At 61.2% G+C, this 26,998-nt stretch overlaps 3 protein-coding genes across 3 annotated transcripts; all 3 read right to left on the bottom strand.

Moving 5' to 3' along the window:
* Positions 1 to 518: 518 nt before the first annotated feature.
* On the bottom strand, positions 519 to 8,594 carry ESYT1 (extended synaptotagmin 1). The gene is made up of 31 exons (XM_030036899.2): positions 8,257 to 8,594; positions 7,407 to 7,448; positions 7,175 to 7,309; positions 7,012 to 7,085; positions 6,755 to 6,827; positions 6,549 to 6,638; positions 6,385 to 6,440; positions 6,166 to 6,289; positions 5,900 to 6,076; positions 5,558 to 5,640; positions 5,407 to 5,455; positions 5,251 to 5,340; positions 5,042 to 5,134; positions 4,870 to 4,941; positions 4,671 to 4,757; positions 4,326 to 4,475; positions 4,117 to 4,248; positions 3,564 to 3,740; positions 3,283 to 3,365; positions 3,148 to 3,196; positions 2,964 to 3,053; positions 2,747 to 2,842; positions 2,596 to 2,667; positions 2,419 to 2,505; positions 2,168 to 2,314; positions 1,946 to 2,085; positions 1,657 to 1,755; positions 1,442 to 1,573; positions 1,239 to 1,344; positions 1,110 to 1,159; positions 519 to 986 (listed from the first exon to the last, which is right to left on the bottom strand). The coding sequence occupies exons 1-31, from the start codon at positions 8,521 to 8,523 to the stop codon at positions 953 to 955; spliced, it is 3,156 nt and encodes a 1,051-aa protein (XP_029892759.1). The 5' UTR covers positions 8,524 to 8,594; the 3' UTR covers positions 519 to 952.
* Positions 8,595 to 8,896: 302 nt separating this feature from the next.
* Positions 8,897 to 11,415, bottom strand: ZC3H10 (zinc finger CCCH-type containing 10). The gene is given in 3 exon segments (XM_030036937.2): positions 8,897 to 9,456; positions 9,458 to 10,510; positions 11,091 to 11,415. Coding segments are annotated over 3 exon segments (1,416 nt in total). The 5' UTR covers positions 11,291 to 11,415; the 3' UTR covers positions 8,897 to 9,293.
* Positions 11,416 to 13,186: 1,771 nt separating this feature from the next.
* PA2G4 (proliferation-associated 2G4) lies at positions 13,187 to 26,262 on the bottom strand. Its single transcript, XM_030036938.2, has 13 exons — positions 26,058 to 26,262; positions 23,091 to 23,219; positions 22,347 to 22,452; positions 22,048 to 22,117; positions 20,787 to 20,879; positions 19,951 to 20,014; positions 18,281 to 18,359; positions 17,169 to 17,247; positions 16,706 to 16,839; positions 15,982 to 16,076; positions 15,364 to 15,491; positions 14,867 to 14,920; positions 13,187 to 14,584 (listed from the first exon to the last, which is right to left on the bottom strand). The coding sequence occupies exons 1-13, from the start codon at positions 26,143 to 26,145 to the stop codon at positions 14,519 to 14,521; spliced, it is 1,185 nt and encodes a 394-aa protein (XP_029892798.1). The 5' UTR covers positions 26,146 to 26,262; the 3' UTR covers positions 13,187 to 14,518.
* Between the last annotated feature and the right edge of the window lie 736 nt (positions 26,263 to 26,998).

Genomic DNA, 26,998 nt, shown 5'->3' with positions numbered 1-26,998 from the left:
CACCCCCACGAGTGACATCACCATGGGCACCCCCGTGACGGCATCGCATGGGTCACACCCTAACGGCCACACCCCATGGAGGGCACACCCCCCCCCCCCCCCAGGAGACACCCCAAAGCCCATACCCCACGGGGGACACCCCAACGGTGGTCCCATGGGGGACACCTCAGTAGGAAGCATCCCATGAGAGCACCCACCACTCCCCCCCAGGCAGCACCCCAACAGGGACATAACGACGGGGACATCCCCACAACGACACCCCCCCCCCCGATGGGGACACCACGATGACCCACACCCCGTGGGTGGCATCCCACCAGGACCACCACCATGGGGACACCTCAAGGGGGGGGGGGGCACACACATCCCAATGACCATCCCCCATGGGGGACACCCCAGTAGGGCCACCAAGACAGGGAACACCCCACGAGGGACACCCATGGGGGAAGCCCACAGTGGGGGGGACACCACAGACCCCAAGGGTCCCCCTTGGGACCCCCAAAACCACACGAAGCCACTGCCGCCGTCTCCTCCCTCCTTTATTACCGCGGGGGGGGGGGGCACATAGGGGGGTCACAGCCCCGGGAAGGTGGCGAGGGGGTCGGCGCAGCGGTGGCGTGGCGGCGGTGGCAGCGGCTCTAATAAAAGCATCTTCTCGGGGGGGGGCAGGGGGGGCCGGGGGCAGAAGCCCAGGCCAGGTCCCCCCCCCCAACCCCCGTGCCAGGAGGCTCCTCGGTGGGCAAAAGGCACGAGATACATAACAGTCTGGGGGTCACAGGGGGGGCCCAGCCTGACCCCCACCTGGCATGTCTTTGGTCAGTGGCGAGGCTGGGGGGCCGTGGGGGGGGGCCAGCAGGAGCAGCCGGGGGGCCCGGTCCCCCCCCCTCACCCTTCCCACGGCCCCAGGCACGGTGGGGACTGGGGGGACTGGGGGGCCTGGGGGGGGGGCCCAGCTCTAGGGGCTGCTCCGCTCATCCCGCAGCTCGTACCTGTAGGGGGAGAGAGGTTGGGGAGCACGGGGGGGGACGACACAACCCCCCCCCAATCCAGAGAGACCCCCTGGGAGTCCCCAGAGACCTCCCACAGACCCCCCCAGCGCAGCCCCCACTCACCAGTGGGTTCCCCCTTCGGACAGATCCACCTGTGCCAGGTCCAGATGGATCTGGGGGAGAACAAAGGCTCAGAAGGGCCCCCATGGACCCCCCCCCGGACCCCTCCGACCCCTCAAGACCCCTCCGTACCTTCCCCAGCACCTCCTTCTCCCGCGACATGAAGGACAGGGTGGATTTGACATGAGCTTCCAGCTTACGCCGCGAGGCTTCCTCGAGGGACACATCCCACTCGAACCTGAGGAGACTGGGCTGTACTGGGCCATACTGGGCAGCACTGGGCAGCACCAGGCAGACAGGCACTCCCCCCACCCCCCGCCATTGCCCCCACCCACCTCTCGTTGAAGTCGGGGTTGAGGGTCTTCTTCTGCACGCTGGTCTTCCTCTTGGTGCTGCGGCTGCGGTCGGGCAGCAGCACCAGGGACACGTAGGGGTCCGGCAGCTCCTTCGACACCGCCCTCAGCTTCCTGGGGGGGGGGACACAGCTCAGCGGGGGGGGATCCAAGCCCTGAGACCCCCCCCCGGCAGACCCCCCACCAGGTAGCCTCACCTGCAGGCGTGGACGATGGCCACCAGCTTGCGTTCTTCCCCGTAGTACCAGAGCGTGAGCTGCAGCCGCCCCAGGGGACCCTCCACCGGCTCGGGGTGGCTGCGGGGGTGGCAGAGGGTCAGTGCCTCCCCCCCCGACCCGTGGTGGGGGGGCTCAGCCCTGAGGGCTCATGCCCGGACCCCCCCCCCTACCCCGGCTTGGGGTTTGTAGCCGGAGCAGATGCAGGGACGGGGGCTGGATGTGATTAGGGGAGGGGGGCTGGAGGGTGTCGCGCCCCCCCCAGCCCTACCTGTCAGCCGGGAGCAGGCGCTGGCGCAGCCCCCCCGTCCCACACTCCTCCCCCGGCACCTCCGCGGGCTGGGGGGCAGCGTCCTCCCCGGCCAGGGACACGCTACCGGCCCCCACCTCCACCTGCTGCGACACCAGGACCTGGGGGACAAGGTGTGTGGGGGGTGAGGGGCAGTCTCGGCCCCCCAACCCCCTCACCGCCCCCCCCAATCCCAGCACTCACCCCCAGCTGCGCCCGCAGCAGGATCTGGCTGCCGGGACCCCCCCCAGCCAGCGGGAACCAGCCGTCCAGTGCCAGCCCCTCGGAGGCCAGGAGCTGGGGCAGGGGCAGGCTGAGGGCACCCAGGGGCTGCCCCCCCTCCTCCTTCACCTGCGGGGCACAGGGGGCTCAGCACCCCGGGACGGGACCCCCGCCGTGGGGATGGGACCCCCACCACGGGGACGGGACCCCCGCCGCGGGGACGGGGCAGAGACCTGCAGCTCCAGTGACTCCACGTGGGGCCGCTTGATGAGGAAGGAGAAGCCTTCATCCCACACAGGCTCGGCCGACGGGGTGCAGGTCTGGGGGTATGAGAGCGGGTGAGAGAGACCCCCCCTGCCTCGTACCCCCTCACCCCCTCCCAGCTTCGCCCCCCCACCACCCTGTCTTACCTTGGTCTTGACAGAGACGTCGCGCACGGCCAGGCTGGCGAAGGCAGTGGGCGGCTTGGAGCCCTTCCGGAGCTGGGGGACAGCGGGGTAGGGATGATGAAGATGATGAAGATGATGAAGATGATGGGGGGGTGCTGGGGCAGCCACTCACCGGGAGGTCGGCGGCTTGGTCCACGAAGATGGAGAGGAGAGCGGCCGAGAGCTCCTCGCCCCGGGCGGGCTGCAGGAGGCTGTTGGTGTGCAGGACCTGGACCGGGGGGGGTGGGGGGGTGAGGGTGGGCTGGGGGTCCCGCCATGGCGTGGGGGCACACGGGGACGGGGACAGGGATGGGGATGCTCGTCCTGGCGAGCCGGGGGCCGTTCGTTACCTGCTCGAGGAGGGCAGCGCTGGGGCTGGGGGCCAGGTTCTCCAGCCGCACGTGCAGCCGCCCCGACTTCACCTCCTCCAGGGGCAGCCACTGGTGGGACAGGGAGGGTGGGTGAGACCCCCCCCCCTCTGCTGCAGGCCCCCCCCCCCCCCAACTGCCACGCCCCCCTTGGTCCCTCTCCTACCTCATCCACGATGCGACTGCTCAGCACCCGCCTCAGCGGCACCTTGCACCTAGGAGCGGGGGGCGGCAGATGGTGAGGGCTGGGGGGGCCCACCCCACAGCCCCCCGGCCCCCCCCATGCCCCCCCAGCACCCACCGGCCCAGGAAGTCGTCCTTGTCGATGTCCTTGTCGAAGAGGTCGAACTCTACGTCCTGCCCCGGGACGTTGTCCACGATCGCCTGGGCAGGGAGAGGCGGCACCGGTGGGGACACCCCCGGATGCCTGGGTCCCCCTCCCAGCCCCCGTCCCTCAGTTTCCCCTCCTGGGGGGGGATGGACACGGGAACAGGACCCCCCTCCCCGACACACCACATCCATGCCCACAGGGCCGATGGCCAGGGCAGGGGCAGACGGGGCACGGGGACCCCCCCCCGGTACCTCGTAGACTTCGTTCCAGCGGGGGTTGAGGTCCTCCTTGACCACGCGGCTGCGGAAGACCCTCCCGGCCACCCGCACCTTGGCGTAGGGGTCGGAGCGGCCCCGCACCACCCCCTTGAAGAAGTTGTCTTTGGCGATCAGGTTCTCGGCCTCCAGGAGATGGATCCGCAGCACGTGCTGGGGACACCGGGACGCACCGGGCGCTGGACGGGGGCTGCGGGGCACATCCAGCCCCAACTCCCCCCGGAGCCCTGACCCCCCCTTCCTGCCATTGACCCCCCCATCCTGGCCCCCCAGGACCCCCGCAAGCCCTTGAGCCCCATCCTGCCCCCAGGACCCACCCATCCTGCCCCCAGCACCACCCCCCAGCCCCATCCTGCCCCCAGGACCTCCCCATCCCATCCCAAATCGCTCCCTCCCAGCTCCCCCAGCTCCCCACACCGTTCCCCTCTGCAGGTCCCCTTGCCCCTGGGCACCATCCTGCCCCCCCCCCCCCAAGCCCTCCAGCCTCCCAGGTGATGTCCCCCAGGCCCCCCCCCCATCCACTCCCCACCTCAGTGCCAAACTGGGGGTCAGGACTGGCATGGGTGGGCCGGTGGGTGCCGCCGGTGGTGGCCGGGGGATCCGGCTGCCCCGAGGGGGTGTGTGGGGGGCCACTGTCCTCAGGGGCGTCGAGGAAGAGCACCTGCGGGGCTGGAGGTCAGCAAGGGGGGGGTGGGCAGGGGCAGCCCCCCCCCCCCGGCCCCCCCAAACCCCCCTCACCCGCAGGACCAGCTTCATGTAGAGGCGGCTGCCGGGTCCCGAGTGCTGGAGCTGGAAGGGCTGGTCCAGCGTCAGCTCCGGGGCGTCGAGCAGGCGGGCAAGGGGTAGCGACAGGGAGCCCAGGCTGCTCTGGCGGGGGTCGTCCTTCACCTGGGGGGGCACGGGGGGCTCATGGGGATCCAGCGGAAACAGGGCACGGGGGGATTTGGGGGGAATATGGGGGAGAAATTGGGGTTGGAGGATTTTGGGGGCGGGAAACAGGGACAGGGATTTGGGGGGATATGGGGAGAAATGGGGCTGGGGATTTGGGGGGGGATATGGGGGGACACAGGGTCGGGGTCTCGCCTGGATGTCCACATCCTGGTTCACAGGGTCGTGCAGGAAGAAGCGGAAAGCATCTTCCCAGACGGGAGCAGATGTGTTATAGACCACCTGGGGGGAGCAGGGTTAGACCCCCACCAGCCAGCCCGGCCCCTGCAGCCCAACCCCGACTCTGTGGGGCCGCACCGGCATGGCTGGGCCCCCCCCGGCCCCCCCAGCCCACCTTGCTCTCCCGTGTGACATCCTGCACCGAGACCTGCACTATAGGGTTGGGCTCCTTGCCCGGCTTCTTCATCTGCAAAGAAAGGGGGGGGGGGGTCGGGGGGGCCCCACACATCTCCGACCCCACAGAGCAGGGAACTGGCAGCCCTGGCCCCCCTGGCCCCCCCACTCACAGGCAAGTCCTCAGCCCGGTCCAGGTACACGACCAGAATGGCGGCTGATGGTGGATCAGGTTTGGCCACGATTGTCCGGTTCCTCTCCAAAACCTGGGGGATGTGCCCGGCGAGGGGGGGGGGGGGGACGGTCAGCTAGCCCACCCTGTGACCTCATCCCAGCTGGGCTGAGACCCAACAAACTCATCTCTGGGCTGAGCCCCGCTCACCTGGTCCAGTTTGGAGGCGTCGGACATGAGGGAGAGCCACTCCAGGCGCAGGTGGAGCCGTCCCTGGCCCCCCTCCTGCAGCGGGAACCACTGCGGGGCAAAAGGGTCAGCACAGCCCCTCCGGCCCCCCCCAGCACCCCCTGCCCTGGCACCCACCTTGTCCAGCACCCGGGCCTTCAGCACCTCCACAAAATCCAGCTTCATCCTGGGGAGGGGTAGGAGAGGCCATGAGCTGTGGGCTGGGGGGGGGCAGCAGCCAGCCCCCCCCCACCCAGGCATCAGCCCGGGGGTCCGGCCCCCCCCGCACCTGCCCAGCAGGTCATCCTGGTCGGGGTCCTTGTCAAAGAGCTCCACTTCCATCTCCTGCCCTGGCACCTCATGCACGATGAACTGGGGGACAGGGTCAGCGGGGGGGGATGCAGGGGGTACCCCCCCACAAGCATGGCCAGGCTGGAGACCTCACAAGGGTCCCCCGTCCAGCCCGGCTGGGTTGGGGTGCTCCTGCCCCCACAGCCCAGCTGGGGACACTGGGAGGGTCCCTGTGCCCCCCACAACTGCAGCCAGGTCAGGGGGGACATGGGGGTCCCTGCAGCCCTCAACAACCCCAGCTGGTCTGGGGGAGTCCCTGGTGAAGGGGGGGGCATCTCACCTCATAGACCTCGTCCCAGGTGGGGTTGAGGTTGTCGTTGATGACACGGCTGGTGACGACCTGGGTGCCGACGCGCAGGACGGTGTAGGGGTCCGACTTGCCCTCCACCAGCCCCCCCATGAACCGGTCCTTCGACCGCAGGTCCCGGGCACCCCGGAGGTGCACCCGCACCACGCCCTGCGGAGGGGGGGTCAGCCAGGGATGGGGGGGCCCGGTGCAGGGTGCCCCCCACTCCCCCGGGACTGCCCCCCCAGGACATTCCTTACCCGGGGCAGGGGGCAGCGGAGCTGGGCGGCTTCGTGCAGGTCGGGCACCAGCGGGACCAGGAGGCGGTTGGGGAGGACGAGGTAGGAGGAGATGGCGTCCATGATCATCGTGTCCGACATGGAGCTGGGGGGGGGTGTGGGCACAGTCACGGGGGGGCCACGGACAGCACGGTGGTCCCAGAGGGCCGGGAAGACCCCCACAGCTGGGCTGGGGCTCACCTGAGCCCCGGGATGTCCAGCAGGTTGGTCATCCCTGTCCAGTTGATGTCCAAGATCTAGGGGGGGGGGGGAATGGGGTCAGATGGGGGGGCTGGACCCCAGCCGCATCCTACTTGGGGGGGGGCCGGGGCTGCCGGTCCCTTGGAGGGGGGGAGGGCACTCACCGGGCGCCGGATGAAGAACATGGTGAGGGCCCCCACGATGGGCACGTCCCCGAGGAGGGGCTCCAGGATGATCCGCAGCATCCCGTGGAGCTGGGAGGATGCGAGATGTGACCCCCCCCATAGCCACAGCCCCCCACCCTGCCAGCTCCCCATACCCCCAGCCCCACTGCCCCCCCTGCAGATGGGGCAGAGACCCCCCCCCTCACCTGCATGCCTTTCACCCCCGCCTTGCAGAAGAACTTCTTCACCTCCACATCGATCTGGACATCACCCACGTAGCTGCAGAGACAGGACGGAAGGGTTGGGGGGGGGTGTCTTTGCCATGACACCCCCTGGCCCCCCCTCAGCAAGGGGGAGCTCCAGCAGCTGCTGTGCAGAGGGAGTCCCCAGCATGGGGGGGGGTGGGGCACGCAGGGGACTGAGACCCGGCGCCTTCGCCACACAGGTGGCTCCGGCCGCTCACCTGATGTTGAGGTCCAGCAGGATCTGCTTCTTGTGGGTGCCGGGGTGAGCCCTGACCCCCAGGACCCGGAGAGGCTGAGGGGGGGGACAGCAGTGAGCCATGGGGGGGTGATTGGGGAGCTGTGTGTGTGTGGGGACACCCCTGCTCCCGAGGGGAGCCCTACCTTCTCGCCCATGTCCACCTTGGTGAAGGTGAAGGTCTGGAGGTGGGTGTTGGAGGCTCGGATGGACGGAGCGATGTTCTCCACCAGCAGCTTCTCCATGTACTGCCCGAAAAAGGGCCAGGCCTGGGCCAGGACCTGCCGGCAGCGGGACGGAGGGACGGACACAGGGGGATGGATGGATGGACGGAGGGACAGACAGATGGAGGGACGCAGGGACAGACAGACACCTCACCTTGTTCAGCCATTCTGCCCTCTCCACATCCGGGAAGCTCACCTGCGGGCAGACGGGCGGGGGGGGGGGGTCCGTGAGGCCGGGGAGGGGGGGAATGGAAGGGGGGGGTGTGCGGGTTCCGGCCGGATGCGGGGCCGGGGGGGCCGGGGGGGGAGGAAGCTCTGGCCACCGGTGTCGCTCCAGTGCAACGGCACGGCCCCACCCAGCACCGTGCCTCAGTTTCCCCAACCGGCCCGGTGGGATCCCCGTGGGGTGGGACAGTCGCGGCCGGGGGATGTGTGTGTGTGTGTGGGGGGGGTGACACCCGCCCCCCCCCGCAGCTGTGACCAACATCTGGCAGCAGCTTCAGCCCCGCGGCCGAGCCCGTGCCCATCGTGGCCGTTCCTGGGGGTCCTGGTGGTGGGGGGTCCCGAGAAGGGGGGGGTCCTGAGAAGGGGGGTCCCGACCCCCCCCAGCACCACGGGGAGGGGGTTCTCGGCCCCCCCCCCCCCCCCCCCCCGCCCGGGCAGGAAACAGCCCCCCCAGGCACGGTGAGTCACGGCCCGGCCCCAGCGCTGCCGGAAGGCCCCGGGCGGTACCGGGGGGGGGGACGACGAGCCGGGGGGGGGGGTGGGTGTCACCCCATTGCGGGGGGTTCGAGCGCGGGGGGACCCCACTCGGGGGCCGCGCTGCAGCATCTTGGCGGTCACGGGGGGGGGACCTCAGTGGAGCGGGGGTGGGAGGGGAGGGGGGAGGAATCCCGGCCCCGGGGGGGTCCCGCCCGGCGCAGGGTGGAGGAGGAGCCCGAGCCGGTCCCGCTGCCGCCGCCGGGAATAACGGCGCGGCGTCCGCTGGCGGAGGACCCGCTTACCCATGCCGGTAGCTCCCCGCGGGCCGCGCCCAGCCCGGCGGCGGCGGCGCGTACGGCGGCCTCCTCGTCTCGTTGCAGGCGGGCGGCCAACCTCATCCCGCGTTCCCGGGCCCGCCGCCGCCGCCGCCAACCGGCGTAAAGCGCCAACGCCAACACCAACGCGCCCGCGCCCAACCCTAGCAACCCCGCCGCGTAAGCGGGCAGAGCCCAGAGCAGCCGCCGGCCCAGCGCGCCCAGCGCCGCCAGCCCCGCGCCCCGCCGCTCCATCCCGATCCCGATCCCGATCCCGTTCCCGCTGCTCCGCTACCGCTACCGCCGCCGCACCGGGCGGGGCCTCGCCGGCCACGCCCCGTTCAGCCCCGCCCCACCCCGCGGCACTGCGCTCGGCGCAACCATTGGGCGGAGCTCAAGAGGAGGGGCGTGGTGGAGGGAGCTGGTGGGCGGGACCGAGAGAGGGAGGGAGGGGTCTTCGGCGGGGGTCACGTGTCCCGCCGCCGTCCCGGGAGCGGCGTCTCCCTGTGTCCCCGTCCCGCCCTTCCCCGGGGACACCGGCCGCTCCCCGCCACCCCCCACCCCCGGGAGAGTCGCGGCAGAGCCGGGGCGGGGGCGGCAGAGCGATCGCCGTTGAGTTTCTGGTTTTTTTAATAGTTGAAAATGTTACAGGGCCCGGGGGAGCCGCGGCCCCGGTGCCGCCCCCCCCCCCCTCCCCCAGCACCGGGACACAGACCCGGCACCGGGGAGGGTGGGGGGGGGGGGCCGTGTCCATACACAGGGCTCCCTGAGGGGAGCAGCCCCAACCCTCCCCGGGAGGTTTTACCAACAACCCCCCCACCCCGGTGCAGCAGGTGCCGGGCCGAGGCGCAAAGCCCCTGGTTTGGGGGGGTTACCGCACCGCCAGGCGAGAGCCCCCACCATTGTCCACAGGCTGGGGAGGGTCTGCCCTTCCTCCTCCTCGGCTCAGTTTCACAGGGGGTTGGCGGTCCCACCGGCTGCCCCATCCCCCCTCGCCAGCGGCGCGGTCCCTGCAGCGGGGGGGGTCAGTGGGGCATGGCCGTTATCCTCATGCTCTGGGAGGCGATGGGGTACGTCACCATAGGGGTGGTGGCATGGCTCATGGTGATCCCGCCCAACGGCTGCGCCATCGAAACGGCCACCGGCGCCACTGAAACGGCCACCGGCGCCATGGAGACCGGGGGGGGCCATGCCCTGCGCGATGGTCTGGGCCAAGGCGGCCGAAAGCGGGGTGATTTCTGGGTTCATGGGGGGAGCGGCGTTGGCAGGGGGAGCCGCCTGGGCTCCGGCAGGAGCTACCAAATCCTGTTGGGAGACGGGCCGGGGCTGGAGGGCCTGGCTGCTGAGCGTGGTGTGGGTCTGGGCGATGCTGTGGTTGTAGTTGGTGACGGTGCCCACAGTGGGGGCCAGAGTCTGCTCGGTGGCAGTGGCAGTGGAGCTCAGCGTCATCACCTTGGCCTGGTTGCGGAACTGGGCGTTCTGCTCCAGCAGCACCTCGTTGGTGGCCAGCAGGTTGTTCACCTGCTTCTTGAGATCCTCCACGCGCTTGCGCAGCATGATGTTCTCCTCCTCCAGCAGCCGGTACTCCACCGTCCGCGGGCTGGCGAAGCTGTACTCGTAGGTCTCGAAGTGCAAGCCGTCCACCCGTCGCCGCTTCAGCACGGGGTCATGGTCGTCGTAACGGTCGGGGTCGTAGATGGCGTCGTAGGGGTCGTAGCGGCGGACGGCGGGGACGATGCCCTGTTCGCGGGCCGCCATGCCCCGCGCCTCGTACTCGTAGTCCCGCTGCAGGTGCTGGAACTTGCACTTGGCGCCCCGTTGGCAGTCGCCCTTCAAGAAGTCCCTGCAGATGGGCACCTCCTCCTTGCTGTTGGGCAGGTCAGCGGGCGAGAGGCCCAGCCCGGCGGCCACCTTCTGCCTCAGGCGCGGGGGCAGTTCTCCCGTCTTCTTGTAGCAGTCCTCGTCCTCCTTGGTGCCGTGGATGAAACGGCAGTTGAGACGGACGCACTCCTTGTTCTGGAAATCGTGGCAGAAGATGAACTCGTTCTTGCGCACGCCCAGGTTGGTGACCTCGCTGATGTCGGGGTGCCGGAAGCGGCAGCGCTTGCCTCGTTTGCAGACGTTGCGCAGGAAATCGCGGCAGATGTCGTCGGCGTTGGCGCCCACCTCATCCCCGCTGTTGCCGTTGTTGTAGCTGTCACGGTCCGGCATCTTCGCCGCCGCCGCCGCGGGGCTCCGGGCACTGCGGGAGGGAGGGGAGGGTGGTGAGGGAGGGGACCGGGAGCGGCCGCCTGGCACCGGGGAGGCCGGGAGTTAGGTAAACACCCACCCCAAAGCACCAGCACCGGGCCGGGGACAGCACGGCCCGGGCAGCCCCGAGTGTCCCTGCCCGGTGCCGGTGCCACCGCCGCCCCGGGCCGAGCCGCGAAGGGAGCCGGTGGGGGGGCCCGGGCAACCCCTCACGGCAGCTCCCCCGGGCTGCCAGTACCGGCGGCGTCACCGGGGGCGGCTGGAAAGGCCCGGGCGCCGCCGGTCCCCGGCCCGAGGGACCGAGACGTCCGCCCGGTGACAGCCCCGCCGGGGCGCAGCGGGAGGGCGGAGGGGGCGCAGCCGGAGGGCGGAGGGGGCGCAGCCCCCCCCCCCCCCCCCGCCGGGTCTCCATAGCAACGGCCCCACAGGCCCGGGGCAGGCCCGGCGGCGGCTCGGCCCGGGGCGCGGCGGGGGCGGCCACCGCGGGGGAGCCCCGGGACGGCGGAGCGAAGCCCCGTTCCCGGTAGCGGCGCGGCCCGTCCCGTCCCCGGCGCGGCCCGTCCCGCACTCACCCGCTCGCGGCCTCCTCGCGGGTCCTCCAGCGCCAACAATGAGCGGCCCCTTCCGGCCGCCGCTCTGCGCCGGGCAGGAAGCGCTCTATGGTGCTACCGGGGCGACCCGGAAGAAACCGCGCTTTTTTTTCTTTTTCCCTCCCGGCGTACCTCGCGCGGCGCTCATCCGTCACCGTGACGTCACACGTGTGCGCCGCCATCTCGCCTCTCCCGGCCGCGCCGGCAATCCCCGGTCCCTCCCCCCTACCGGCCCCGCGGGGCGGGATCCCACCCCAGCGCCGCCCGGTGACCCCGGTCCCGCCCGCCCCCGTTACCGGAGGAACCCGCCGCCGCTCCGCCCCCCGCCCCGGCCCCCGGCAGGAACCACACCGCGTCCCAACACCACCAGCTTTATTCCCGGCACAACGGCCGCCACAGAGCAAACAACCGGCCCGGCGCAGCAGGTTCCTTCCCCCTCCCCGGCTCGGGGCACCGGGCCCGTTCCTTCCTTCCTTCCCGCCCCGGGAGGGAGGGCGGTGGACACCAGGACGTCCCCCCCCGGTGTCGGCGGTGGCCCCGCGGCGGGGCCTACTTGGACCTCTGCCTCATCTTCCTCCTCTTCCGCTTCAGCCTACGGGAGAGAGCGGCGCTCAGGACCCGGGACCGGTCCCGCCCGGCAGGACAGGATGGAGGCGGTGGGGTCCCGTTCCCGCCCCGCGGCGGGACCGGACCGGGGGACGGCGGCCCCAGGGGAGCCTCACGTACCTGCGCATGCGCTTCTTGCGCCACTGGGTGGGAGAAAAAAAAGAGGGGGGGGGTGCGTTATTGCCGATACCGGGGTGCTGGGGCCGCCCCCCCCGCCCCGTGTGTGTCTGCGTGTGTGCCCGCCGCGAGGCCCAACCCCCAGCCCGGTGTCCCCCAACAGACACCCCCCCCCCACCCCCGCGACAGGGACCAGCCCCTCGCAATAGACACACACACACCCCCCCCCCCACCCCGCGATAGACACTCGTCCCCAGAGACCCCGGCTCCGCCCCCCCCCCCCCCCAAGGAGCCCCCCCCCGTCAAACCGAGCCCCCCGGCCCCGCTCCACGTCCCGGTGCAACGGACACCACCCCCCCGGGCTCTCCAGCCCACAGCGCTCCCCCCTCCGGCCGGGCCCGGCCGTTGCTGGAGACCCCCCCGGGGAAGGGGAGGGGGTGGAATGAGGCGCCATCGGTCGCCCCCCGCCGCTCACCTTGGCCCTCATGGCGGTGCGGAGGCGCCGCGCTCAGTCCCGGCGGGCGGGCGGCGGCGCGGACGGCGGATGGCGACGGATGGAGGCGGCCGGCGGCGGCCCACAAGATGGCGGCAGCGGCGGCCGAGAGAGGGCCCTGGTGCCTACCGGGGCCTATTTATAGGGTAGCGGGCAGGTCTCCGCCCACTTCGGCGCGGGGCACGACGGGAGTTGTAGTCCTCGCCCGCCGAGGCATCACGGGAACTGTAGTCCGTCAGCCGGCGGCCATTTTGCGCAGCCCCGGGCCCGGTGGGGGGTCCCCGCACCCCCGTCCCCCCCCGCGCTGCCCCCCCAGCCCCAGAGAGCAGAGCCGTTCCTCTGGCCAAAGGGAGATGTCACCAGTCACGTTTATTCGGAGGGAAAAAAAAAAAATTCAATTACAGAGGTCTTCTCAGGAGTCAAAAGTCTTCAACAACTGGATTTTTGTTTCTTGTGTCAAGAGGTACAGTGTTGTTTTTTTCTCTTTAAAGTAAAAATAGAAAATTAAGTAAACCTCTAGCAAGTCTCAGCGGTTTATAAATCTGTATTGTTGACTATGAGAAAGGTTAGCTCTGCCTTTCTTCCACAGAGGGCAGAATATTGCTTAAAAATGCTAAAATGTTCCTCCCAGGGAACAAGGTTTCTTTTTTCCCCTCAAGGCCTTGGTTAAGACGTTGGAGCTGCCCAGACCAGACCACCAGCAGCTCCAGCCCCCCTGCTCCGGCCAGCGCTGGGCGAGGACCCCACGTCCATCCCACACCGTCCCCGGCCCCTCGGCTCTGCGCCGGCCCCGGGGTCCCGCTGGAGCTGGAAGAGTTCAAGAACAGGAGCAGAGAGAGATGGAAAAATTCAGAAAAAAAAATAGCGCATCATTTATTCTCTTTTATTGACTTTGGTAATATTTGCACGTGTGGAGTTTGGGGTGGAAAACCCAGATCTTGGCGAGGAAGCACGGTGCCTGCAGAGACGCCCAGGAGCATTTTTAAAGGCGAGTTTTTCCCAAATCCAGCTACAGCAGGGGAATAACCAGAGAGCCGGTCAGCAGGTATCCGCAAAGAAAAAAACCTCACATTCAACTACATGTAATTCAATCGGCTTTTTTCTTTTTTTTTTTCCTTCTTTTTCTTCTTTTTTTTTTTTTTTTTTTTTAAAAAGACTTACTAAAAAAGAGCGATACCCCTGGCCGGACTCTAGCCCAAGTCCGACAACTCCTGTAGCATTTCCCTCGCCTATCACCAGAGGAGCACATGCGGACAGGAGACCCTTCTGAGAGCCACCAATGCACGTCAAAGATTGGAACATCCTCGCAGGCCATGGAAACCAGCCACGGGGAAGAATGAAACTCCCCGGGACACCAGGGAATTAAAAACCACTGCCGGGTGGCAGGCAGCTCACTGGCCTCCTGCGACTCTGCAGAGCTGTCAGGTGGGGAACATCATCTGCTTCCGAGCAAGTTGGACAGTCAAATTTAAAAACGAGCTCGCCACAGCGGCATATTAAAAAATAGAGTGTTTATACGTAAATCAAGGCAGAGACAGAACAGAGTAGACTGAACAGTCTACAGTTTCACAGGGGAGATAAAATTTGATATTTTTCCCAATTATAAATGTACAATCTAGAGGCTAAAAGAAAAGAGTGAGAAATCCTCTGCCCCAGGGAGAGGAATGCCTACACCGCCTGGAGGAGCTGAGATGGCATGGCAAGGCAGATCACCTTACACCGTCCACGTGTACCATATCACTAAACACAGGGCACTTTTTCTCGGGTGTAATGAGCTGTTTGGTTTGGTTTTTTTTTTCCTCCAAGAAAATCTGTAATGGGAGAAATTAAAAAGAAGAGAGGAGGAAGAAGAAAGCAGGCAGCTCTCTACACTCCCTCTCTCACTGGGATCGGCTTAGTTGTTCACCTCTTCAACAAGTATGGGTAGTATAAAAGGTTAGAAAGAGTGGATATAGACTAGCTTTTACTCCTGATTTTATTTTTCTGCTTTCTTTTTTTAAGTAGTCTGAAGTGGCTGAGAGAATCCTCCCTCATTGGCAAAGTCAATAGGAGCTGGTTGTAGTCAGTGGGAAGTCCAGACTGTTTGTTTTGGTCGTAAGAGACAAACAGTGCTAGATTATTTTGCTTCTGTTTTTTGGGGGAAAAGGGGCGAGTGTGTGTGAATTGGGTGCTACATCGAGGGAGCAGGAGCTGCTCAGTCGCCAGCCTCATTCTCTTCCGCTGTCTCTCCCGTGGTGGCATTCTCTGCGTTCTTGGAGGCCTGTGGAAACAAACCCACGGCGGCGGTCAGAACAGGGGCTCGCTCGGGGACTGCGCACAGCCACAGCGCTGGCAGCGGGTACGAGGCAGCCCACCCAAGGCACCTAGAGGCCCCTTCCCACAAGGCTGCCGCTTCCCGCGCCAGGGGAACACCAGAGTATACTTTAAGGTGGGCTGAGAGGCGAGCCCAAAACGTGACCACGCAGGACCTGGGTAACATTCGGGCGCTGCCAATTGCAAGAGATAACGTGCCACGAATCCTCACAAAACGTGGCCAAATTACCTTCTTTTTCTTCTTTTTCTGGGTCTTCCGGCTTGCAGAACTTTGTAGAAGGGCCTGCAGAGAGGAAGGAAACATAAGCAGCCAGAAAGCAGACTCCTTTTTTTGACAGAAGATAAAGGGAAATGCCTTTAAAGCAGAACAAGCGCCGACAGCCACTGAAGGAATGGTGGTAAGTCCCAAGGGGTGCAGTGATAGATGGGGAATGCCACAGCCTCACACCCCGCTGAGGTATGAGGCCTTGGAGCCGGCTGTTGAGACTTCTCAGCCATTCCTAGGAAAGGGCTGGGTGTCCTTATCAAGCCACTAGAGCTGGCGCTTGATGCAGGAGATAAGGGCCCAACCTGGTTTTAAGAACACCTTTTCCTTTCTAAGCTCATGCCTCAGCCCCTCCCCTGTTGTCCGGATTTTACTTCCCACCTTCACCCCGAGGGATGCAAAGACAGGGTGACCCACGCAATGTGCTACATCACATCTATTTATTATTATTTTTAACCAACCTTCAGTTCTCCATCTTGCACCTCAAACTCTGACTTGTAGAGTTCTGGTTCAAAGGGGCCGCTGGTTATCCTCATAGGACCATTGGGCATTAAAAGCACTGTGAATTTGAACTGTGCAACAAACTCTCCTGCGAGACAGAAACAGGCGTTACTACGCCACAGCCCCCATGTAGCCAATCCACCAGGTATCTGGGCAGATGTTTCCAAACAGACATTTCGATTCCTTTGCCATTTCCACACTGTCACAGCCCTAAACCATCTCGCAGGAACTTCTTAAACCTACCCTGGCCAGGGCAAAATGATTCCTTCAGCACCACCCTGCCAAGCCTGCTCTGTAAGCAAACCAGAGAGCCTCAGCCATCAATCTCTCCTCCTGCCCAGGAAATTACTCCACAAAAAATTTCATCTCATCACTGGAATGATTCCAAAACAAGATCCAGAAGCCAACGGGTAGCGAGTTTCCTGGAGGATAAATCCCAGGGCCCTTGAAGGGCATCTCTGGTATTTATACAGCGACAGAATCAGCACCGGTCTCACCAGACTCCGGAAGCAACCAACACTTGTCTGCTGAGTGCCCATCCACACCCGGCTCTCAGTCCTCCCACCACCAGCTCTCACCTTCCTTTTCGTAGAGGACATTGAAAGGCTGGAGCAGCTCGTGTTTGGCGCATTCCACCACCCCCATCCTGGCCTTCTTCTCATCCTCAAATGCCCTGCGGAGGAGACAGAGCCACACCTGAGCTCAGGCCCTTTCCTAGAAGCCAGACTCCACCCCGCAGGTTTCAGAATTGCCACCAGGGTCAGGCTGGAGACTTTATTCACTTGCGTCCCCCTCGCCCTGGCAACGTTGTGGTGCAGTGACAAAGCAGACTGCCAGAGCAGGCAACTGCCAGGTGAACTGTTACCTCCAGAGAGTGGGAAAGGCAAGTGGATTTAAGGATGAAAAGAGCCTGTTAAGTGAACGTTGTTTCCTTAGTTTGAGAGTACCTCACAAAAATTGACTGGAACTGCCTCACCTCTGCATGCTGCACCCTGACACTGCTTTCACCCCTCTCTGTTTTATTTTAAACACAACTCCCAGCTCCCCACCTGCCACACGAGGCACAGGAGATTCTCAAATCCTCAGGCTCTGTCTGGAATTCCTGCTTAAGCCTGTAACATCCTTCCTACACCCACTCCTAGGCTCAAATACAGCAAACCCCAACGTAAAGCAGTAAAGTCTGCCTCCTTCTCTGCGACAGGATGGCAAAAGCAAGTCAGTCTTGCTGTCAGCATGGTCTGTAAGCTCATGCAGAGCATCCAGCTCTGAACACATGGGGAGGCCACGAGTAAGAGCAAATACCTGAGAGTAAATGGCATAGTATCAAAGCGCCTCTCCACCTCACTGAAAAAGGCACGGGAGGTTTTCATCTTCAAGCCATACTGTTTGGAGGGGTCCCTTTTGTAAATTGTAGTTCTCTGTCCAGCATCCTTTGCCTGAAAATGCAAATAGCGCTGAGAGACCAGGAAAGCAGCGCAGCACCTCCTCAGCCAGATTAGCCAACTGCTTGCGCATGCTGGGATGGCTGTATCAGACAAGCACTGTCCATACTCTGACACTGTAAAGGTGCACCTCAACTTTTCGGATGGAAAAAGCTCCACCCAAAAAACCGCAACAATACCCAGGCAACAAGTATTCCCCGGCTGGAATTGGCACCCACAAGGATGTGGCTGTTAGCACCACTTGCTGCTGATGACTATCCTGAAACACGGACGCTTTGACCACACACACAGAGGAACATCAGGCCAAGAAGCACCGGACTCACCTTTCCCTCTCCACTGCTGACAAGAACATCAACAGCGTAAACTTCATGGACCTCAAATTCTGCTTTTTCATGGTCCTTCCTGGATGAAAAAAGTTTGGTGAGTCAAAGAATAGTAAATAGAGAAGACAAAACCTCCTACACAGCCACAGTACCTCAAACAAGCCCACACTGGGCTTAGCCCGAGAAGGTCTACAAGCACAAAGTAGTGCTACAGTGACCAGGTCCCTAACCAGAAGAGCAAAAGCTGGCACAGAAGATGCAGAAATTGAAGATGCCAGGCAGCAGACCTGATCAGTGACAGGTTGGCAGAGAAAAACAATGACAAGCCAGTGCTCCTCCTGCTCATGACAAGTAGCTCCATCCCCAATAAAGGGTGGGAGGTCTCTCAGACATTCAGCATCAGCTCTTTGAACTTGTGGTCACATCCTAGGCAGGCCAAGAGCCCCACCACGCCTGGTACATCACCACACCTGAAAACTTAACAGTCCAAGTGCTGGATTTAAAGCCACTGAGCTCTAAATATTCAGTGTGAGACCCAACCCCGAGGGATCCCTGAGGGAGAAAAGCTGCTGGAAGAGAACGGAATGACATATCCAGCTCATTTGTTCAAAACCATCCCGAGATGCTATTGACAGTGATCCCCATCCAGTGGGCTCCTGGCAGCTTCTGCAAGACAAACGATAGGTCTTGGCACAGCTCCTGGTGAATTAGCATCCACCGCTACAACTAGCAACAGTTGGTTATTTTGCTGGCAGACTCCTTCGAGAAACTGGACAGAAACCAAGAACACTCGCAGGTGCCAGCAAGGAGCCTCACGTCAGCGACTTCAAGCCTTTCTTTCTTTCTTAGAACAATCCGCAAACACAGAGCCACGCTTCATGTTCACACAGAACGGACAAGAAGATACGGGGCTAACAAGCTACAGATCTGCCCTACTGGGTCAGACTTCAAGAAAGAGGCCACACGGGGAGCAGTCTACAACCCAGTTAAATTAAACATACCTGCTACATCCCCGCCTTGATACCACAGCAAGAAACAGGGTCACCATTCTGGACCTAGTCACACCCCTCCCAAATGCTGCTGGAAGCAGCAACCCCAGAGGTGATGCTCACTTTTGCTGGTCTGTAGGGTTCTGGATGATTGTTTTCTCTCCATCGATCACATGCTGTTTCAGCTGATGCGACAGCATCCCTGCCGTGATAAGAGAATCCATTAACACCTCTGAGCTGCAAACCAGCTACACAGTGACTTGCATTATTAACACTCCAGGGCCCAGGACTGCAGCCCTCAGCTAGAACGAGGAGGAAAGCAAACCATCATTGGCGTTAGCACTTCCTCAGCTTCCCTCAGTCGTGAACCGTCAAGTGCATTAGCACAGACACGGAGCTCCCCAAAGCCCACTCTGACTTCAGCAATGCTTCCTCGCCAGTGAGGAGGAGCTGCAAGCTCCTGCAAGAAGCACAGCCAGCCACCGAGCCCTTTCAAGTACTGCCACTTCTCCATAAGGCATGTGCACTACACCAGTGGGCTGGAACGGACTGAAGGTGAAGTCGCAGGCACGTGCGACGCACCCTCGGGTGTTTTTAAAGATGCCAAATATCAAGTTAATAGAAACTTTCAGTCCTTTCCCCAGTACCTCAGCTGTACAGCACTTAAAGGGTATTTTGAGGGGTTTGCTTCACTTTTCCCTTCTGTCCTACAGTTCACCTTCAAATCGAAGCCTAGGAAGAGACACTTGCAGCCGTTCCTGTTCTGCTCCCCAAGCCACCAGCCAGCAGGGACAGTCGCACATCTCCGTTCAGGAAGGACGGCTGCCGCTGGCAGAAAGGGAAAGCACAACCCCAGCCGCCAACAGCTCCGTTTGTTTTCATCAACTGGGGCCTTATGCTGCTGCCAGTGCCTAGATAATTACGGCACTTGACTGTTTCCAAAACAGTGGCTGCTTAAACTCCCTTGACAGTGTGAGCGGCCGCCTCCTCACTGCAGCTGATGCCATGTTTTTTCACAGAGAAAGGAGCAAAGCACTAAGGAGACCCACAAAGCCATCCCACACAAGGAACAGGGAACTGATGTTCCAAGATTGGGCTCATGCGAGTGAAGAGAACGAGCCAGCTTTACAGTATTTCAGGGAATTTAACTAATAGTGGACCAATGTAATTGTGGCTGAAAGAACCATTTGACAGTGATGTCACCAACTAGGAGAAAAGCATCTGCATGTGCCAAATGTCAGGCTAAGCTCTCTCGCCACCTTTCAGACAAAAAGCCAGTGGTCTCATTTCTACCAGAAGCTATCCCAGCGCCTTCCCACTCGCCCATTATCAACACTGCTAAGAGAACGTGAATGAGTTTGGAGTTGGAAGGAAATTACATACCCTGCATATCTATGGGCTTCTTTTCCAGTGGCTCTTGAATTACAAACAAGCTCTGTTATGGATTTGCTAAAGGGGTTTTAACTACGAGTGCTCAAGTATGAAAGCAAAGGACCACGCGATTTGCCCAAGGTCAGCAGGAAGTCCACGAGCCAGGACACTACCTACCAGCTGTGGAAGTCCATCTCTATTGTTCCTAGATTAATGCATCTTTAAAAATCAAAAAAACAGAGGAAGGAAGAAGAATCTAGAGTTTTGAAGGGATTTTTTTTAGCAAAGGCTGCTGCATTTTAAGATGGCATGTCTAGGACTCCTAGTCATTAAATGTTTTCCAGATTTTGAATAGGGCAGCTCAGGATTTAGTGTGCAGCTAAAACACTGCTACCTCTGATCAGCTGCTCCCCCATCCTTACCTTCAATCGGCGTGCAGTGAAACGAGTGGGCTATTTTGTTCCATGCATCTGTCACTTGTGTGTTCTGGATGAAGGACACATGAAATCACATTAAGGATATAAAATTCAAGCCACAATCATGACTTTTTTTTTTAACTCAGCAGTGTTCTGTGATAAAACAGGCAGGCTTTCTAACTGACTGGTGCTTTAACACCTCCAAGAAAAAAAAAAAAAAAAAAAGGAGAAACAGTGTCAGGGTTCCATTTTTAATCCTGTATCAACAAAAACGACACGTAACACGAGGCCAGCTCAGCCTCCCGCACTGCACCCAGTGCCTTCTCACAAGCCATCCCTCTTTAGGGATTACACTAGCAACTAAGAGCAACACAAGTACGTCTGGAATAGTAACACAGCAACAAAGGAGATCGCCCACGACTGCTGAGGCGCCTGAGCACAAGGCGAGGGAGAGGTGCAAGTGGGAGATTTACGGGAGCACTGTTCAGCAGAGTTGCTGTGCAAGCCCAGCTGTCTTCAACGAGAAAAGGACCCGCGAGTGGGAGCACCGAGGCTTCTCTGCGAAGCCACCATCGCACAAGGAAGAGCTCAGGTCCCACAGGGAAGCCAGAGCTGCTGACAGAAGAGTCACTGCCACCTGCCCCAGCGGGCCAGTGCTCACCCCAGCAGCGGCTCAGCTGTCTGCAGACAGCTGCTTCCAGATTCCCCACATCGCTGGGCAATTCTTCCCAGGCAAGGTCACACGCTTTTATTTCTACACACAAAGCGTGGCACAGGCAGCGTCTGTGCTTGAGCTCGTCGCCCCGTGCCCAGACATACTTTCCCCCGTATTAGTCACTCACCTGGTTTCCAGGCTTTACCAAGCGCAGAGCAGCTTCAGCACACAGATGAGCCGCCTTGATGACATCAGCTTTACGGCCTGACACAGGGTTTTCCTGGAAGAACAGAAAAATAAAGGCTTTTTAATGTATGTTCCCTTCCCTCTTATTAGCAAGAACACTGTTCTGAGTATCTAGAGATGGAGACTCTCCATCTAACTGGACACACTCCCCGCCGAGTGAACGGGGAAATCTATCTCAGAAGTGGAAGGGCTTCTGGCTCCACAGCTCAATCATTAGCCTCTCCTCCTTTAAAAGAGCAGATCAGTATCAGCCACAACCAAATTGGCTCTCTCACGAGTTTCAACAGAGACACCCTGGTACAAGCATATCACTGTCAAAGACTGAAAACAGAACACGACCCTCCTGTAGCCAGAAATGTGGACTGGAAAGATTTCAATACACTTCAAAAGATTTTTTTCTTTTTTGGCTTCTCCCCATCAAGTTGTTCAGACACAGCCACTGGAGAAACACCATTCCCAAGACCCACACCACCATCCTCCTCCCAAGACTACAGCTAAAAATTTGTTCCAAGCTTACGTGACAACTTTACACACACAACAGTAATCCCCTCCGCATGAGCAAGGCTTAGTGTTACTTCGAAAATGCCTGACCAAACCACGCGTGCCACGGTGGCATCCTCACCAACACGTGCCAGGGCTGTACGCTGCAGTCAGCCCCAGGTGAGAAAAGTCCATGCTGGTGCATTCAGGCAGGAGAAGTGGGCAGCAGGGACTAGTTTTGGGGTCTGAAGAACAAGTCGCCCCTGAGCTCAGTTTGCAAAGGTGAAGAAGGCAGAGACTCCCAGCAGCGCAGCGCTCAGCTCCCTGTGCCTCGGCCAGTAGAGGGGGCAGCAAAACCAGTCTGCCCAGTCCACCCCACAGCCGCAGACACTCTACATGCAAATAACTCACTGCAGTGCCACTCACACATGGTTTGCCTCAAATTATTTGTAACCTTGCAAAATTGTATGTGTTGAAACAGCGTGGCAGCCCTCGTTTTCCAGAGGACTGAATAATTTTTAGGAAAGGGACGGTTTTCACCCTGTCACTGCCGTGACACCAGACCTGCGGTGCCTTTGTGAAATGAAGCAGACACCTCTCCGAGGCTCCATGCTCCTGCTGCCTTTGGAACCAGAGGCACCTGAACATCAGCTTTTTAATATCTCCTTTAGACTGCATGTAAAGTAGCAGTGGCAAGAGGCACCACTCCATTAAAAACCTACCTTTGAGGCGTCTATGACAAAACTGTGTGCTACATTTGCTATGAAGCCATCAACATGGACTCCCAAGTCACTGCAACACAAAGAGAGAATTAATTACAGGTGGGGCATCACAGCTCACAAAACTTGTGTGACTTCTAGAAGTATCAGAAGACTCAAGTATGTTTCAAGCGCTTCACTTGACTAGCTATTAGATTCTTTAATTAGCCACGCTGAGGAAGATTTGACACAACAAGCAGGACTAGAAACCAAAGCCCAGGTGCCAACAGTAAATTCACAAGAAGTATAACCAAGACACTTACATTTTGACCAAGTCTCCATCTTTGAGGATGTAGTCTTGGTCACTCTTCAGGGGGGAGAAGTGACACACACAGTTATTTACTGATATACTCGTTGGGAAGGCAATACCTATAAAGGGGAAAAAAAAAAAAAAAAAAAAGTCCATGAAACCATGCAGCCTCACACCCGGCACAGGCAGCAGCCCCGCCAATGTGGATCATCACTCCAGATTTCAATTTTTGAAGTGCTGTAAAATGCCCCGTTACACAAGTCTCTAGCCAAAAAGCCACGAGGAAGGCAGTGCGTGGTCTGCTCCTGCACCGGCTCTCCTTTTGCCCAGGCAACCATCAAAGAAATAGATCCAGGGTGGTGAGCCACCTGCAAAAGGGACCTCAAGTCTCCAGAACAGAAATCAGGGAGCTCTCGGTGACACACTCGAGTGTCACACAATTTCCACGGCAACTACAGACCAGCGATAACCGTACTGCAGGACTTCCTGAAGGGAGGACATTGAAACAGGAGTTACTCTGGACAACAGTGTGGATGATTGGGTGAATTGAAAGGGGAAGCTGAGGCTCATCAGTGATGCTTACCAGCAGGGCAGGTAGGAGGATTTGGGTTAAAATTGGCTTTCTGGGAACAGCAAACTATTTCTTAGGCTAATTAGCACCGAGTAGCACTTTCTGTGCTCTTGCCCGTTCACACTAGCCACCCAACGGGACCAAGAAACATGACAACGCTGAAAATATCTTTGGAGCAGGCCTCACCTTTTTTCATTTCTTTTTCCTTCTTGAAAATCTTGCCAGTCTCTTCCATGATCATGGCATCTCCTTTCTCACACAGGCAGAGAACCGATGCTCCGGAGTTTGCCGCTTCGACCACCGCACGCAGGACCCCTTAATTCAAACACAGACACAAAGCTGTTGAAGCATGTTAGCGATAAACAGCCTTAAATCTTAACACCAACGCTCACCACACAGCACTGTGCCAGAAAGATCTGTTTGTTTCTTAAGAGAGAACAAGACTCTGGACTCAGCTCTTCACCAAAAGGACCGTGGACAGGCAGAAATTCCACTTTAATTTTTATTTTATTTTCGAGAACTTTTTCACAGAGAGCGCGAGCAAACGAATGTACGCGGAGGTTTGCACAGGTGAAGCGCTGCAGCTTCAGACACCTGCCTGTGCTGACCGAGGTCTGTCAAACAAAGCAGCCAAGCAGGAACACTGCTCTCCCACATTCTTTCTGGAGAAGTCAGAGCTACAGAAACAGGTTTGGAAATTACTTGGGACGCGCAGCACATCAAAGGAGCAGGGACCGCTGCTGCGGACGTGTGAGACCAGAGGTACGGAGCAGCTGAAAGGCTTTGTCGGGCACAAGAGCTGGCAGCGGCGCAGGATCGGCGCAGCAGAGCCAGTTACGTTAGTCCCTTGCTCGGCAGAAACGTGTTTTAAAGGTAACCCACGTGCTCTGGCCTGGCAGTGCCGGCAGCTGCCAGTGCACTGCCTAACACAAGGAACTCCACAGGCCGTGCTCCGCGCTGCAGGTTAGAGGAAGTTTTGCTGCCTGCACCCACTTTTGGGCATATTTTAGCACCTGCAAGCCCCAGCAGCATTTTGGTTCCGCCATAGATAACAGTGTGCCTCGTGCTTTATAGGATAAGGGGGAAAAGGAGTGTAAAAGTGGCGGCTTTGGTTGAAACAGTGGAGAGTAACATTCACAAACACATCTCGATGGTGAAACAGGGGCCCAGGGGCTGCTGGAGGAGCCACATCTCAATGGTCTCCCCACCAGTCCAAGGGCTGAGGTGCTCCAGCTGTCACCAGCGGACCCCCGAGCTGCTATTTCCCCTTCTTCCTCCTCTCTCCAGCTGGGATGCTTTACAGGGAGTCATAAAGCTTACCCTGAAACGTTTTCGGATCCTGAGGTAAAAGGTATCCTCACAGTTTCTCCTTGTTCTGTGAGCACATTGTTTTTACAAGAGGCTGTTTTGTGAAGTGCCTCTATCTGGGGGGAGTTTCTGCACGTGTTCTAGGTATGACAGCAATAAATATTTCAGAAGTACTGAGGGGGATGTTTACAAGCAGGCTGGTTTTTGTAATTTCTTTGCCACTGAGTAAAAACCTGAAGCCTTTCACCTGCATGACAATTAAATTTCAAATCTCTTCAGTCACCTTTCCATGTGCCACAAATAATAACAAATTTGGAATATTTTTAAGTACAGATAAAAGCCTGATAAAGAGACATTCAGTGGATGGCAGGACACAGAGAGGCGAGAACAGGAAATGTTAAAACAAACAGTGCAAAGATAAATGGAGAGCCGCATTCATCAGAGCATTCGAACAAAACCAAGAAGCAGACAGCGTGATAGCACTGACCAAGGAACACCTACTAATTGTACTCTGGCCTTCCACAGCGCTTCATTTAGAGAATTAAAAGCACTTTATATCATTAAAAGGCACCTCGCTCTGACAAGAACCCAAGGAATTTTGAACTTCTTGCCACAGTTCTGTGTTTGCTCTTCCCAAACACGCTCACACTGCCCGTAAGGGAGAAGACACGCTGCGATCGAGCTGCCTCTCCCCCGTGGGAAGGGAGGCAGCCCCTCCATGCAGCCAAACTCAGAGGGCATGCCATTAAATCCGGTTTGCCCAGCAGACAGAGAAGCCAAAGCGGCGACCTCCCTTCCCAAAGGGGAACCCGCATCATCACGGCTTTCAGCCCCACGTCTCTCTCCGGAGCTGCATCCCAAGTTACCGTCAGGAGCGATGACTTAAAAAGAAGCGTTGAAGTCAGCAACAATTAGTGTGGGACACGCCACTATGGAGGCTGTTCATAATGCTGGGAAGACCTCATAGAACCGGTCCAGTTAGCTCTTTAAACAGCTGTCACCCCTCTCGAGGGGCAGCTAACCACTATTAATGATACAGCAAAAATAAACGTTTAAAGAAAATAACATCAAAAAACAAGTAACACGGGGTGGGGAAGGCAAAGTTTTAGCGGTGACCAACGCATCTCCCGAGCCCGTGCCGGGCAGCAGCCCCGGCCCGGGGCAGCCTCCCCCCGGGCAGACCGGGTCTCTCCGCCGAAGAAACCCGCTGCCAGGGCCGAGCCCGGCGCTCCCCTCCTCCCGGGCGCTTGCCCCCGCCACCCACCCACCCACCGGGGGCTCTGTCCCCCGGGGGTGCGGCTGCCCTGTCCGGCATAGAAAGGGGGGGGGGGGGTGTGTTAAAGCCCCGAACAAAAGAGCGGAGCGGGGCAGCCCCGGGGCAGGATGTGGCCAGCGTCGGCGCCGGGCCGGCCCCGCCTGGCCGTGCCCCGCTCCCGGCTCCCCCCGCGGGAGGGAGGACGGAGGGGGGGGGGGGGGGCGGCAGGCCCTGCCTCCCCCCCCCCTCGGCGCCGCCGGTGCACGTGGGGCGCGGAGGCCACGTGCCGGCAGCCGCCGTGCGGGGCCGGGGCCTGGGGGAACCGGGGAGCCCCCGCCGCCCGAGGGTAACGGTACGGCCGCCCCCCCCCGCCATGAAAACGGCTGTTGAGGTGGTGGGGGGGGGGGGAACGACGGACCACAGGCCTCGCCGCCCGCCCCAGGCCCGCCACCTCCACCCGCCACTTACCCCCACACACACACACCCTCTCCCCCAGTCACCCCCCGACCCCCGCACAGGCCCGGCGCCCCCTCCTCGCCGCTACCGCCCCCACCCTACCTCCCCCCCGCCCGGCCGCGGCCCGCACTCACGGTTAGCGATGTCCCCCCCCATCTTGTACTTGGTCACCACCAGGTCCTCAGCGATGGTGAGCTCAGCCGCCTCCTCCTCGCCCGACATGGTCGGAGCCGCCTACGCCCGGCCGCCGCCGCCGCCCCCCGCCGCTGCCGCCGCCGCCGCGCTGAGGAGACCCCGGGGAGCGCGAGCGAGAGAGCGCGAGCAGGGCAGGAGCGCGGGCTCCGCGCGGGGCACGCTGGGAAGGCGAGTCCCCGCCCCCCACACATATACCTTGGACTACAACTCCCGGCAGACCCCGCGGCGCAACACGCGAGGCCCGGCCCGGCGACCACCGTGGACTACAGCTCCCGGCGGGCTCTGCGGCTCTCGCGAGTTCAGCGCTCCGGGGGCGGGAATGCGAGGCAGGAAGCGGCGGCGCGGGGGGGGGGGATGCCGGGAAATGTAGTCTGAGGGAAAGGGTCCCCTCGGGGGGGGCGGCGGGGAACGGGCTCCGCGGCGGCCCGGGGGGGGGGGGGGGGGGGCGATCACCGTTTGGGGGGGGCTGTCGGTGCCCCCAGCCCATGGCCCTGCCCCCACTTACTGCCCCCAGCCCCATCACAGCCGCCCCCCCAGCCCCCCCCGTCCCAGGCGCGGACCCCCCCGCCCCCATTCACCCCCTAAAGCAGCAGCACCATCACGTCTGGTCAAATTCCCTTTGTCTTTATTCAGCATTTACAAACCCGACCCACGCCGGGCCCGGGGGAGCCGGGTGATGCCCCGAGATGGGGGTGGGGGCTGGGGACCCCCCACACCCCGGGCAGCCCCCGTGAAAACATCACAAAACAGGGATTCTCCGGGGGGGGGGGGGGGGTGGTGTGTGTGCAGACCCCTCCTCACCCCAGCCCCGCTACCCGGCTCAGGGCCCTTAAGTCATAACGGGCACTGCAGCCCCCCCCCCACCGACCAGGGGACGCCC

The sequence above is a fragment of the Aquila chrysaetos genome, chromosome 15 (assembly GCF_900496995.4).
Source record: "Aquila chrysaetos chrysaetos chromosome 15, bAquChr1.4, whole genome shotgun sequence".
NCBI classification, from domain to species: Eukaryota; Metazoa; Chordata; class Aves; order Accipitriformes; family Accipitridae; genus Aquila; species Aquila chrysaetos.
Note: the sequence above shows the minus strand (reverse complement) of the source record. Positions and strands in the feature narration are given on the sequence as shown.